Source organism: Coptis chinensis, chromosome 7, assembly GCF_015680905.1.
Source record: "Coptis chinensis isolate HL-2020 chromosome 7, ASM1568090v1, whole genome shotgun sequence".
Taxonomy (NCBI): Eukaryota; Viridiplantae; Streptophyta; class Magnoliopsida; order Ranunculales; family Ranunculaceae; genus Coptis; species Coptis chinensis.
Window position 1 is genome coordinate 24,512,035 of NC_141462.1, and position 13,050 is coordinate 24,525,084.

The 13,050-nt window shown below is 40.1% G+C and overlaps 2 protein-coding genes across 2 annotated transcripts; both read right to left on the minus strand.

Moving 5' to 3' along the window:
- Positions 1-1,668: 1,668 nt before the first annotated feature.
- Positions 1,669-2,043, minus strand: LOC147486740 (uncharacterized). Its single transcript, XM_086573841.1, has one exon. It carries the CDS (start codon positions 2,041-2,043, stop codon positions 1,669-1,671), a length of 375 nt encoding a protein of 124 aa, XP_086429967.1.
- A 178-nt stretch (positions 2,044-2,221) lies between these two features.
- Positions 2,222-3,097, minus strand: LOC147486741 (uncharacterized). The gene has a single exon (XM_086573842.1). It carries the CDS (start codon positions 3,095-3,097, stop codon positions 2,222-2,224), a length of 876 nt encoding a protein of 291 aa, XP_086429968.1.
- Between the last annotated feature and the right edge of the window lie 9,953 nt (positions 3,098-13,050).

Genomic DNA, 13,050 nt, shown 5'->3' on the forward strand with positions numbered 1-13,050 from the left:
CCAACTTGACGCTTATTCCGCTACCCGCATCTGTTGTCGACCCATCCTCGAACACTCTCCACCCATTCCTTTTATCCCAGGGATCCGACCTGTATGGTTCTCCCCTCCTGTTCGGGCTCCATGAGCATTTCTTCCCCCCAAGTGGGATCCTCCACTAGGAACTCTGCCAAAAACTCCGTTACTGTTTTCGCGGTTCTTATTTGATATTGCACTTCATAAGAGCTCAGCATCACCGCCCACTTGAGCATTCTCTCGGAATTTTCCGCCTTCAGCGCTTGCTTGAAGGGTAGGTTTGTCACTACCACTACGGAATGTGCCTCAAAGTAAGGCTTCAACTTCAATCGCTGAGAATATCAGTGCCAAAGCATATTTCTCCACCTTGTTATACCGTGTCTCCACATCCAATAATGTTTTTCTCTGGAAATACACCGGTTTTTCAATCTTGTCTACCACCCGAACGAGAACCAAATTTACTACGTACTCTGTAACTCCCAAATATAAGTACAACTTCTCCCCTTGTTCAGGCCGCGATAACAAAGACGCCCGACCCAAATACCTCTTTAGCTCTTGAAAAGCCTCCTCGCATTCCGGTGTCCATACAAAGTCTAGAGTCCTCCTCAACAGTCTATATACAATGACCTACACTTGTCAAATGACTTAGATATGAAACGGTTTAATGCGGTGATCCTTCCCGTTAGCCTCTGTACTTCTTTAACATCCTAGGGAGACGACATCTCTACTAGTGCTCTTATTTGCTCAAGATTGGCTTCTATCCCCCGTTGAGTCACAATATAACCCAGAAATTTCTCTGTGGTCACTCCGAATGTACATTTCTCTGGATTTAGTTTCAAATTGTGCACCCGTAATATGTTGAATGTTTCCCTCAATCCCTCCAAGTGTTCCTCTTCTGACATGCTCTTTTCCACCATATCGTCGATGTATATCTCAATCCCCTTCCGTATCTTGCTCTCAAACATTTTCTCCCCCAGTCGCTGGAATGTGGCCCCAACATTCTTCAAACCGAATGACATTCTCTTGTAGCAATAGGTACCCCCCTCCACTATGAAAGATGTCTCTCCTGATCCGGTCTATACATCGCGACCTGGTTATATCCTATCGAGGCATCCATGAAAGAGAAAATCTTGAAGCCCGCTATCCGATCAAATAACTCGTCCACCCACGCCATTGGATCATTGTCCTTAGGGCACTCTGAGTTAACATCTGTGAAGTCGACGCACATGCGCACCTTTCCATTCTTTTTAGGTACCACAACTATGTTGGACAACCAGTCCGTGAACTCGATCTACTTCCCGGATTATGCCCGCTCCCTTTAGCCTTGAAACCTCTTCGCGGATTCCCTCTGCATACTTTGACCTGACGACGAGCATTTTTTGTCTTACTGGTTTAGCGTCTTCCCTCATGTGTAACCGGTGACATGCGAACTTTGGATCCAACCCCGTGATCTCCTCAATTGTCCAAGCAAAGACGTCCTTATTCTTTGAGAGAAGTTGTATCAATTTGTTCTTCCACTCTTTCGACAAATTAGATCCCACTGATGTAAACTTCTCCTCCTCCCCTGTTCCCACATTTACTGTCTCGATCTCGTCCAGCGATTTTTGGTACCGCCGACATCTCAGCCTCCACTTCCATGGAGGCACACTGTAATTGCTATGCCTGTCTCTTTCTAGGTTTCGAGGCCTCTCCTTCGTCCCCTCGGATCATCCTCTTCACTATTCCTTGATGACTGTTCCTCACTGTCACTTGATCACCGCGAACTTCATGCATCCCTGTTGGGGTGGGAAATCTTATCACCTGATAATACGTGGATGCCACCGCCTTCATCTCGTGCATCCATCGCCTCCCAAGGATGGCATTGTACTGTGAACTCGTGTCTACCACCTTGAATCGAGAGAACACTGTCACTGGTCCTGTGGTTACGAGCAGCAGGAGCTCCCCTAGTGGCTTGGTCATACTTCCATTGAACCCGTACAAATTTGTCTGCGAAGGCCTCAACTGTCTCCTGTCTATCTTCATCTCTTCCATCGTCCCCACGAACAACAAGTCCACTGTGATTACCAATGCATCCTCATGCGGGGAGTCGACCGTCTTCAAGTCCGCGTCCGTAAACACTATACTTCCTTTTCCGGTCGCGGACCATGGTGCGGGCCGCGAGTAACCTGCCTCTTCATTAACCTGTTATATGCTAGCTGTCCGTCGTATCCTATCTCTGTGAGCGATGTGACTCAAGATCTCCCCCACTGAATATGACATTTATGGTACCCAGTATTCTCCCTTGGTTCGGTGGTTGCTCCTCATTCCCTTTCTCTTTGGTAAACTCTTTTAGTAGCCCCTTCCCTATCATCCTTTGAACTAGCCATTTGAGGGCATAACATTCATTCGTCTCATGGTTCTGTATCTGGTGATATGCACAGTACGTCTTACCCGGTATTTTGTCTGGCTTGCTTCGCGGACTTTCATAGCCCTGCAAATTTTGAATCAGCAACAATAGTTCACTCAACGGCCGGTCTATCAGTGTCGGCTCCATTTCTCGATAAGGTTTCTGTTCTCTATTTTCCCTCCGGGCTTCAATTCTCCCTCTTTCCGGCCGCGAAGTGTAACCCCGGTGTCCACTGCTTCCCCTGTCTGATGCTTCGTATCTTTCACGGTCCTTGTTTGGATCCAAAGCCAACACAGCCTTCCCCGGCCTCCTCGTCTCTTTCTGCATTGTATCCTCATACCTTATATATTTTCCCACCCTTGGATATAAATCCTGCAGTGTCGCAATCTTATTCTTAGCCACGGACTCGTGTACCTTGGTTCCCGGGCGCAACCCCCTCTCAAAGGCAATCACTGCAATCCTTTCGTCTAAGTTCTCCACCTTCAGTGTCTCCGCCTTGAATCTGCATAAGAATTCTCTCACTGACTCCGCAATCCTCTGTCTCACGTTGAACAGGGCCGCTATATCCACTACTCGCCTTTTCTGATGTATGAAGTGGTCCACGAAGGCTTGCTCTAACTCAAAGAAGTTGTTTATACTCTTTGAGGGCAACCGATAATACCAGTCCGAGGCTGCCCCCTTCAAACTTGAGGGGAACATCATACACCGGAGTCCGTTCCTGCCACAGCAGCATCTGCTGTCGGAAGTGGTGGATGTGGTTCGCCGGGTCTCTTGTCCCATCATACCTTTCAAATCTAGGCTGGTTGAACCGCTTTGGGACCTCCGCCCTCCAAATTGCATCCGCCAACGGGTTGTGGTTCAATCCCGCCACTACTTGGTTCGCCGTTCCACTTATGCCCTTTGCTTGTTCCAAGCTTGCTTTCAAATCATTGGCGACCATCTCTTTCACTTGCTCCCTGGTGAGTCCCGAAACCCCGTTCTCCCCCAAGTTGGGCCTCCCCTCCTCCTCTCTCCCCGTCTCTGACACCTCCCTCTCTGATTCCTCTATAGTCTTCCTCTCCCTCCGCAGTCCATCATTCTCTTCCCTCAACCTTACTACTTCCTCCTTCAACTGTCACATTTCTTCTGATGTCGACGCGGCTGTCTCTTCTCCTCCTTGCTCTCCCCCATCATCCCCCACAGACTCCGCCTCCTCCTCTATAACCGCCACCTTCCTTAGTCTTCCTACACCTCTCTTTGCTCTCATTGACATATCTACTAATGCTCATATATCAGTCCCCACAGACGGCGCCAAATGTTATATCTCAAATAAAGTTATACAAGATCTCCTCTTCTCCCTCGCAGCCTTGCCTCCTCTAGAATGGCCAAAAAATCCCCCTCTCTCTCTCTATCATTGTTCTTTTTATACTCCCTTTCTCACATCGCAACCGTTTACTTGTCCTTCCATCCATCGCTTCTCGACCTCCCATATGTAGGGTTTCCACTGTACCTTTGTATTCCGCGGTGTGCTACTCTACTCCTGCGTCTTCTACTTATCTTGCTTCAGGCCCACACTTCCCAAAGATCTGCTACTCCCCGACTCCTACTACTGCGGCTTGCATCGGCCCCTTGGACCTTTGACCCTCTATGTTGCGGACCCTACCACTACATGACCTATCTACCCCTATCCATTCATTTTGAATTTAGAATGTTTATCTATTTGTTGATTTCAATAGATCTAGATGGTTGAAAGAGGTTGTTAAGATAGGCTATAAATATAAGTTGTCAAGGTAGCACGCCCCTACAAATTTGATATTTATGTACATACATATGTATATATTGCGAGCAATACATTCTTTTAAATTTAATATGGGTAGTGCAAATTTTATAACTTTGTTTATGAGAAAATTAGTTCAAATCTTAGTGTATTTGCTCAATTATAGAAATGATTTAATTAGCACTTAATTTGTTAAATATCGTGTTAAATTTAGAATGATTTTTGGAAAGCTTTAATTAATACATTTAAAATAATGGTATAAATACCTTACTTTGAATATTCTTGAAATAAAGGTAGAAACTTTAATTGAATTTAAAATTTTATGAAAAGGTTTAATTACCAGTTTTTTTTAATTGGCTTGCAATATTATTAGAACGTTTTAGTTACCACTTAGTTCCAACACAAGTTTTAGTAACAAAACAAAAAAACAAATGTGGTTGTTATGAATCTAAGAATAAATTCAGAAACAACCCAAAATAATAAGATTATATATACAATGTGAAGAAGATATGATTTTAAGAGTGAATCGTCACACAAATGCATGCCATTGAAGATCTTTCTGAGAAACTGACAACAATTAAAACACCTAGAGGCTGAATAATCCATATTAAAACAATGACAATGGAAAGCATTAAGAGTACCATAAGAGTCATCCTCATTGTCTTGGTTGTTGTTTTCGCTCCCATGTTCAACCAACAACTTACGAAGTGTTGCTACGTCCCAAAGGAAGATTGTTGTCCTGTATAATGATACAGTTAACTGGCTTGATGCTGTTATGTCCTTATATTGATTTTATTTAGGGCTGGAGAATGTTTTCCTCTATTTTATTCAATGTGAAAAAAAATAATAAAGTAACTATCACGAATAACTTATTTATATAGATCATATACGTGTCTTTTTCCCTCTAGTGAGATAATTTTATCACACCAAGTTACATTAGATTATATTTGAAATGTCTACGACAGCAATTCACAAGTGTCAAATGAAACATGCTAAAAAGTTTGTGTTAAACATAAATTAAGCAAATTTCCTTGTTATCCACTAGAAATTGCCTGAGACTTCGTTACGATACGCTTGGCAAAATAAAAAAATACATAATTCCCTAATAATATGTACTATGCAAAGCAATTATCTCGATTGTAATGATCATAAAAATCTCGTATCTTAAAGCCTCGCATGTTGTTGGTCGACTGTGAAATTATTATTGTTGCTTAGTTTTTTGGTGGCCCCAACCATTTTTTTCATTTGTTAAGCACATTTAATGAAGGAATAAGGCCGTTAATTTTGAGGCTTCAAGAATGGAGAATCCCTTTATTAGCTTTGACAAAGAATGAACAAGGAGATCTGATGTATATGCTTTGATAGTGGTGGTGGTTTTGAAGTTCATCCTAGATTCTTTGTTTAGAGGGAGGTTTGTGATGGATAAAACACTAACTTTTGTAACTCTTCTCTCCAACTTGGCTATTTGGAATTACTCTCAATCTTAACTTCTATTGAAATAATTTAGAAACTTGTATGGAAATGATTTAGAAAGTTGTATTGAAATGATTACGAACTTGGTTTACACTAAAGCTTGAAGAACATGAAAAATGGAAAATAAGAAAATAACAATTTAATTTAAAAATATTTAACCTACTCTTAATGACCAAAGATTACATCTAGAGTAAAGATCTTTCTCTAAAACTTTGGTTTATATAGGACACCCTTTACAATTATACCTTTCCTTCTAGAAACAAACTTATGGGCCCTTGACCTAAGCCCACATATTAGAAGTCTTGAATTTGGCTTTTGGTCCCTGGGTCAGTAGCTGTGTCAACCACAAATATCCCTAATGACTTCCTTTGTCTCTCTCTTTTCTTTAGCCTCCCTCCTCTTTTTCTTTTCCTTTCTTCCTCTTTTTCTTTAGATTCACTATTCCTTTTTATATCCTCCCTCTCTTCTCTCCATCCGTTGATCTGCCTTCTATCTCACAGAAACTTTTCCCTTCCTGTCCCTCTAGGGTTCCACGACTCGGCTCCTGTACACCCCATCCCCCTTTCGTGCAGCGGTCCTTTCTTGGTCTCTCCGATCCTCCACTCCCACGGCATGTACTGACTTCTCAGGCCACTTGTGTTCCTTACTAGTCCTATACATAATATCCTCGTATCTTATGTATCTCTCTACCTTCAGATACAAAGCGTGTAAAGTAGTAACCTTAATCTTGGATACTGACTCATGGACTCTGGTTCCCTATTTTAACCCATGCTAGAATGCTATGACCGCGGTGCACTCATCCATGTTCTCTACTTGTAGTGTCTCTTCCTTAAATCTGCACAGAAAATCCCTAAGTGTCTCGGTGGCTTTTCCTTGATGTTAAAGAGATCCGCAACATCTACTACCCTTTTTTTCTGATGGATGAAGTGATTTGACGAAGGCTTGCTCTAGCTCCTCAAACCTTCGTATACTTTGTGACTCCAGTTGATAATACCAGTCCGAGGCTCCCCCTTTCAAACTGGCAGGGAACATCATACATCGGAGTCTGTCATACTTCCCCTCTTGCCATAGTGGCATTTGCTGCCTGAAGTGGTGCAAATAGTCCGCCAGGTCTCCTTTCCTATCATATCTCTCGAACTGGGGTTGCGTGAACCTTTTGGGTACCTTGGAATTCCAGACTGAGTCAGCCAGTAGGTTCTGATTCAAGCTAGCCACCACCTTCTTTGCCGCACCGTGTTTTTCTTTCTCCGCTGTGCAGTTAGCTTCTCTGTCCCTTTCGATCATCGCATGCACAATTTCCATGGTAATGCCTCCTATGTTGTTTGCTCCAGGGCTCATGAAGGAGTTCCACGCCTTGTCCCTCCACTTCACTACCCTCGGGTTCTTGTGTTTTCGCTCCCCTTTGAGTGGTTTCCCTTTCTCTCCTCAACTCATTATTCTCCTCTCTAAGCCTCCCTATCTCTTTCCTGGAGCAATCTGGTCGATTTCGCCTACGTATCTTCAACCTCCTCTTCTAGCATCTCCTCATTCTCAATATTCACCGTTTCTTCCTCCCTGACCTCAGCTCTCGCTCTTTTAGGTCTCCCTTTTCCTATCCCTCTTCCTCTCCATCTTCCCCTTTTAGCTACAGGAGCCATGCTCTAACCTTTCCTTTTTCTCACTAGGTCGTAGACTAACTCGTCCCCACAGACGGCGCCAAATGTGTCTACAGCCACAAATATCCCTAATAGCTTCCTTTGTCTCTCTCTTTTCTCTAGCCTCCCTACTCTTTTTCTTTTCCTTTCTTCCTCTTTTTCTTTAGATTCATTGTTCCTTTTTATATCCTCCCTCTCTTCTCTCCATCCGTTGATCTGCCTTCTATCTCACGGTCAACTTTTCCCCACCTGTCCCTCTAGGGTTCCGCAGCCCGACTCCGGTACACCCCATCCCTTCTTTCTTATCGTGCCTTCGGTTTGACCCTAACACCATCTGGATTCCCAGTCTTTATGTGGCCCACATACTTCTGGAATGCCGCGGACTTGCTTCGGTGTTTCGCGTTCTCCTCTCCTTATTCCACTTTGGGCCCTAGGTCATGGCATCTCATTAGTCATAAAATAGGCTAATACAGTAGCTTCTAGCATTGAGTCCTTGAGTCTTTGACTTTGATAGTTGACTTGACTTTTGACTTTGAGTTTATGGCAACTTTGCTCCAAAGCTAGAATCTTCCCAAGCAGCGTAAATATCCATCATTTTTGTGCTAAATTGCACGTATTAGGAATATACATCCTAAATGGCATGTATCTTGCAAACGGTAGCAAAAGTTATAAGTTAACTGTTCATTAAGCATAAGAAAGGCATATATGAAGCATTGTAAAGGTAATAAAACGCACATTTGGGGACTGATCAACTGCCCCAAAATAGCATTTTGCTTGTCCTCAAGCAAAAGATGAGAGAAAAAAACTAAGATCACAAATGTGTGATTTATTATACTAATATCGTTTCACAGAGTGCAGTTGCATTGACCATATGTAACAAGGCCTTAAACCACTAGGACTTCCCTAGTGGACGCGGTTAAGTATCGTGACAGTTTTCCAGAGAAAGTACTCACAAACTTTCTCTATCTAGTAAAAAGGGTCTTGTTTCCTTATTTATTCTCAGAGGTTTATCCATCTCATTAGCGGGGGAATAAAGAAAGGCTCTTTTGAACTCAGAATATTATATATACAGTAGTTTAATCATCTAAAGATAAACGTGCAAAACATGAGCGGTGAAATACAAAAGCAGAGTCGTTTCCGAAACTTTTGGAGAGCATCCTTAAGTTGGGTCTTCAAAGGGGTGTGTTGCAATCACAACTCTCTGATAGATTCACTCAAGTTTCATTTTCTCAAGTGCAGAGGGCACTTATATTCCTCACATACTCGAATGACGTCCAAAGAAATCGGGGTCGATTGATCACAATATCCACTTACTATCACACCATCCTATTCCTAGTCATGCACAATATGCAGACAACCTATCACAACCGGTCATGCCACATGCACTGCACCATAATAGTGTGTGTAAACCTACATAGCACACAATGTTGGTACCCGAACAACATCCCATAAGATCACACTAACCATATGATCACACTACGAAAAATCAGCCAAGTCTTTGAACCAGCTTAAAAATTATATTCACTTCCTATTAGTGGTACCTGAATTTGCTGCTACAACAATTTTCTTCACTTAGTTGAACCTAAATTTGTCGCTTAACTTTCAAGTCTTGAAAATTAACATCAATAACCATCACTATCTCACCATAATCAACTAAACACACAATAAGACTATGAGACACCTTTAGTAGCAGATTCCCAATGTTCAGTGGAAGAACTGTCCAAGGCACTGCCATCTCCCTCCCTTATCTATGTTAAAAAAGTTTAAAAAAGGGGAGTTAAAAAAGGCTTAGCATATTATTGAACCTGAAATGCAAGCAACAATCATAATTAATAGTAATAAAAAAAATATATATGCAAACACATCCAAATAATATATAAATTTAACAAAACTCTTAGAGTACCAGTTATAGGGCAAGGAATTGGGTCGGGTAGACCCAAATCCGACCTGACCCGATTACCGAATATATCGGGTTCGGGTTGATTTTTATATCCGTTTATGTATTCGGGTTCGGATTCGGATATAATTTTTGGGTTTTTTTTTTTTTTTTTTTTTAGTGTTATCCGATCAGGTTAGTCTGGTTCGGATATTAAATTTTAGATATAATCGGGTTCGGATTCGATTCGGATATAGCCATACCCGACCTGAACCCGACCCGATCCCTGCCCTAACCAGCTATATAAAATTCAATACACATCTATTAGTCCACCTTGAAGTTAGTGATATGAAGGTGTATTGCCGCACCTAGACATTTATTCCCTCACGCTAACCAGGTTGAATAAATCCTTGAATATCCTAATCTTTTTCAACCAACAACTACAATTGAAAACATAAAATTGGCCATATGGAGTTATGATTTTCATGCATGTTAATGTAAAAAAATCTGCAGGTTAAACTCATAGAAAAATTACGCAAATATTAATGAAAGAAAAAAGGCAAGCGCAAAATGAGGCATTACTTAAGTAGGACATCGGAATAGGAGTAGAAGAAAGTTGCAGAGTTGTTGAATGCCTAAGGTGGTACGCATTATGCTATAGAGCTTTATATACTCTTTTAATGCACAAAATTCTAGTAACTAATCAGATTATAAGTTTGCTAAAAGTGTAAAAAGGAACCACATGGCAAAATAGAAATCTTGGAATATTCTACAATGGCTGTCATTTAGTATTAACAGTATTATACTATGAATACATGCGGAACGTTATTGCAGGTTCTACATAGTAGACTAGCTAGACCTGATTTGCAGAATTTTTTTGGGTACTTTTTCTACATAATTAATTTGGTATTTAGTTCATCCTTCATAATATTCCCAACCCAATTGCATTTGTATAAGAGGAATAAAATTGTTTGAACATAATCTACTAGATGTAATCTTTGCTGGCCATATCTCAAACATTTTTTTAATTCTGTTAATAAGTATGTCGATAGCAGTTGAAATGCAAGAACAACAATATAAAATTTCTAATTACCTGAATATATGTGTCCAATAAGTTGTGATCAATGTTATTGGTCCACAAAATAGCTGCGTGCGACATGGTGCTGCTGATTCTTTACCCTTTTAATCATATTGACAAAAGAAAATAATTTTTTGAAGTGCTATTTTGATAAATAAAAACAAGAACGCCATCACTCACCTATTACACAAAAGAACAAAATCTTACCACAAAAATTGTATTTTTCATTGAACGAACACAAGATATCAAAATAAAAATCGCACCTTTGGTTACAATTGAAGCAACTAACACCAAAGTTTAGTTGTGAACTAAACACAAACCCAAGAAAAAGAAGGCAAAGGACGGCATCAGTAGTGTTGATGAAGGGTGGTCGTGGGTAGAGAAAGAGAAAGGCGATGAAAACTATAAAAGAAGAGAATTAATTTAAGAGGGAGAAGAGAGACGAACGCCGATGTTTCAATTGTTTTTAGTTCCACCTCACTGAAAATTCTAATTTACATATTTATTTTCTAATATTATCTTAACCTTTACGGTTTGTAGTCGAAGCAAAACTTTGAAAATATGTTACTAGTTAATTCTCAAATAAGAGAAAATTAATGTAACACTTTATGAACCTTTTAAATGCCCAAAAACAGTTAGGAACCTAGTTACGCTGGGAAAACGTTAGGAACTAAAATATTTGGGCGTTAGTAATATAGTGTTTTGGTGTAGTGTAGAGGTGTTTTATTAGGAATTATGGGGATAAGGTAGTGGTTTAGAAATAAAAGGAAGGGAAAACAGACTCTGATAAGTTGAGAAATTGGGTTTTCAGTATATTTGTAACTAGAGAAGAACCTCATTTTGTTCTTTGCTTCCAAATTTGTGATTCATTATTTTAGCCCTTTGGCTTTGTGACTCCATAGGATTTTGAATTTTTGGGAGTTCTAACTTTACTTTTGTTTCTTTTGAAATCTACTCCTTTTCATTTTGAAATTTTGGGAGATTTCGATCTTTGAATCTTTGAATCTTTTCTTTCTTTTCTTTTTTTTTTATTTACTTTTTTCTTTTGAAGCTTCTAACTATTTTGTTTTTGTACAAGACATTCTCTTCTCTTTTTACATATCATCCAATTCTTAACTCGACAGCTGGGTAAGCTTTTTATTGTGTGTGATAACGGTTCAGGGATTGATGGCGAAGAAATAAAAATGCTTTTAGAATTTGGTGCAAGCTTTAGGGGGGTAATTAGAGGAAAAATTATATTTTTGGGTTTTTAATGTTTATTTGGCTATATCGATCCAAAAAAGGAATAAATTCTCTCTTAGGATATGACGTGGTGATGAAGCAAGTGGACGTGTTATCTTTCTATCCAGACATCCTTGTGTCTGCACTCAATAACCTTCAGATGAGGCTTTTGGCTAGATTCTCACAAGATATGGAACTTAACTGTTCTAACCTTGGTCTCAGAAACTCACTGCTATATACAATCAAATGCTAATGCATGTCATTCATGAAAAGATACAAAAACTATTGTATGTATATTAGTCTGAGTTTGAAGAACGAATCTTTACTCTATTGCTAAAATCAGACTTCTAAACCTTTTATTCATCATAGAAAAAGAAAAACAAGACTTTTGATACTAAACAGAAAAATATTTTTGGTCTTTTTGAAATATTTTAAGAAAGAAAGAAATAAGGAAAATCTATATAATATGCTAATAAATAAATGTCTAGTTTTTGCAAATATTACTATACCACCCCCAAACAGAAATATGCTTTGTCCTCAAAGTATGAAGAAAATGAAAGAGATTACCATAGGAACATGAGCAAAAATGGCAGGAACATGTACTCTGTTATTCGTTATGAAAATATACCACCCCAAACAAATTTGGAGCATGGGTTGATAGGTATAGAACGAGATATACATGGTTTATCTAAAAGGTAAAAAATGTAATTACTCTAACATGAATTTTTTTTGCTTTCTGGAATTTTATTTGTAAAACATGCATAGTGTAGAAAATAAGAAAAATCAGGCATGATGTATTTGTATGTCCTTCTGTTCATATACCATAAATCCTCATACATTCCATAAAACATAGATAAACATAACAGATAATACTACGAAAAACTAAAAGTGCATAAAGTAAAAGCAGATACTACAACGACAATAAATTACATATAACTATGCGGACATTAGGGGTTGCCTAGTCAGATTCCATGCGGGATAACTAACGATGTTGAGATGAACTCGAGCTGCTCCTATCTCTCCTCTCGCCGAGCTCTCTCAGGCATAGAAGCTTGTGGAACTAACTTGTCTAGCAGCTCCTGAAGCTTCTGGAGGATGTTGTCCTGAAATGTGCACTACTCCTGCTGAATAGTAGTTAACTGCTGATGTAGTAAACGCTGACCCTCATGCATGAATTGCAAAGCATCCAAGGGATGCATGAACTAAGACAGGGCTCCTGGACTAAAGTAGTCTACTAGAGGTAGAGGTAGAGCATCGTCATCGTCGAGACCGTGCTTGATCTCTTGTCGCCTCTGGGGACCAGTCTTGCTGAACGCAATGAAGGTAGACAAGAGTGAATGTGGCAGACTTGACTGCCACAAAGTAAATCGAGACTATTGCTCCCCAACTAAGCACAAGCCTAGTTACAAGGGTAGGAAGGGGAACAGTAGTCCGTCTACACTGAGAAAGCTAGTCCCATAGGAAAGAAGCAATACAGAACCCATTGTTCTGAGTCTGTAAAATCCAAAGAATGTGAAGGATCAACTTACTGATATCTAAAGGTTTCATCATCCCACAAGGCTGTGTGCAATCCATGTTGCCACTGCTAACTAGTTCTTTCTCAGAGAAGTCTAC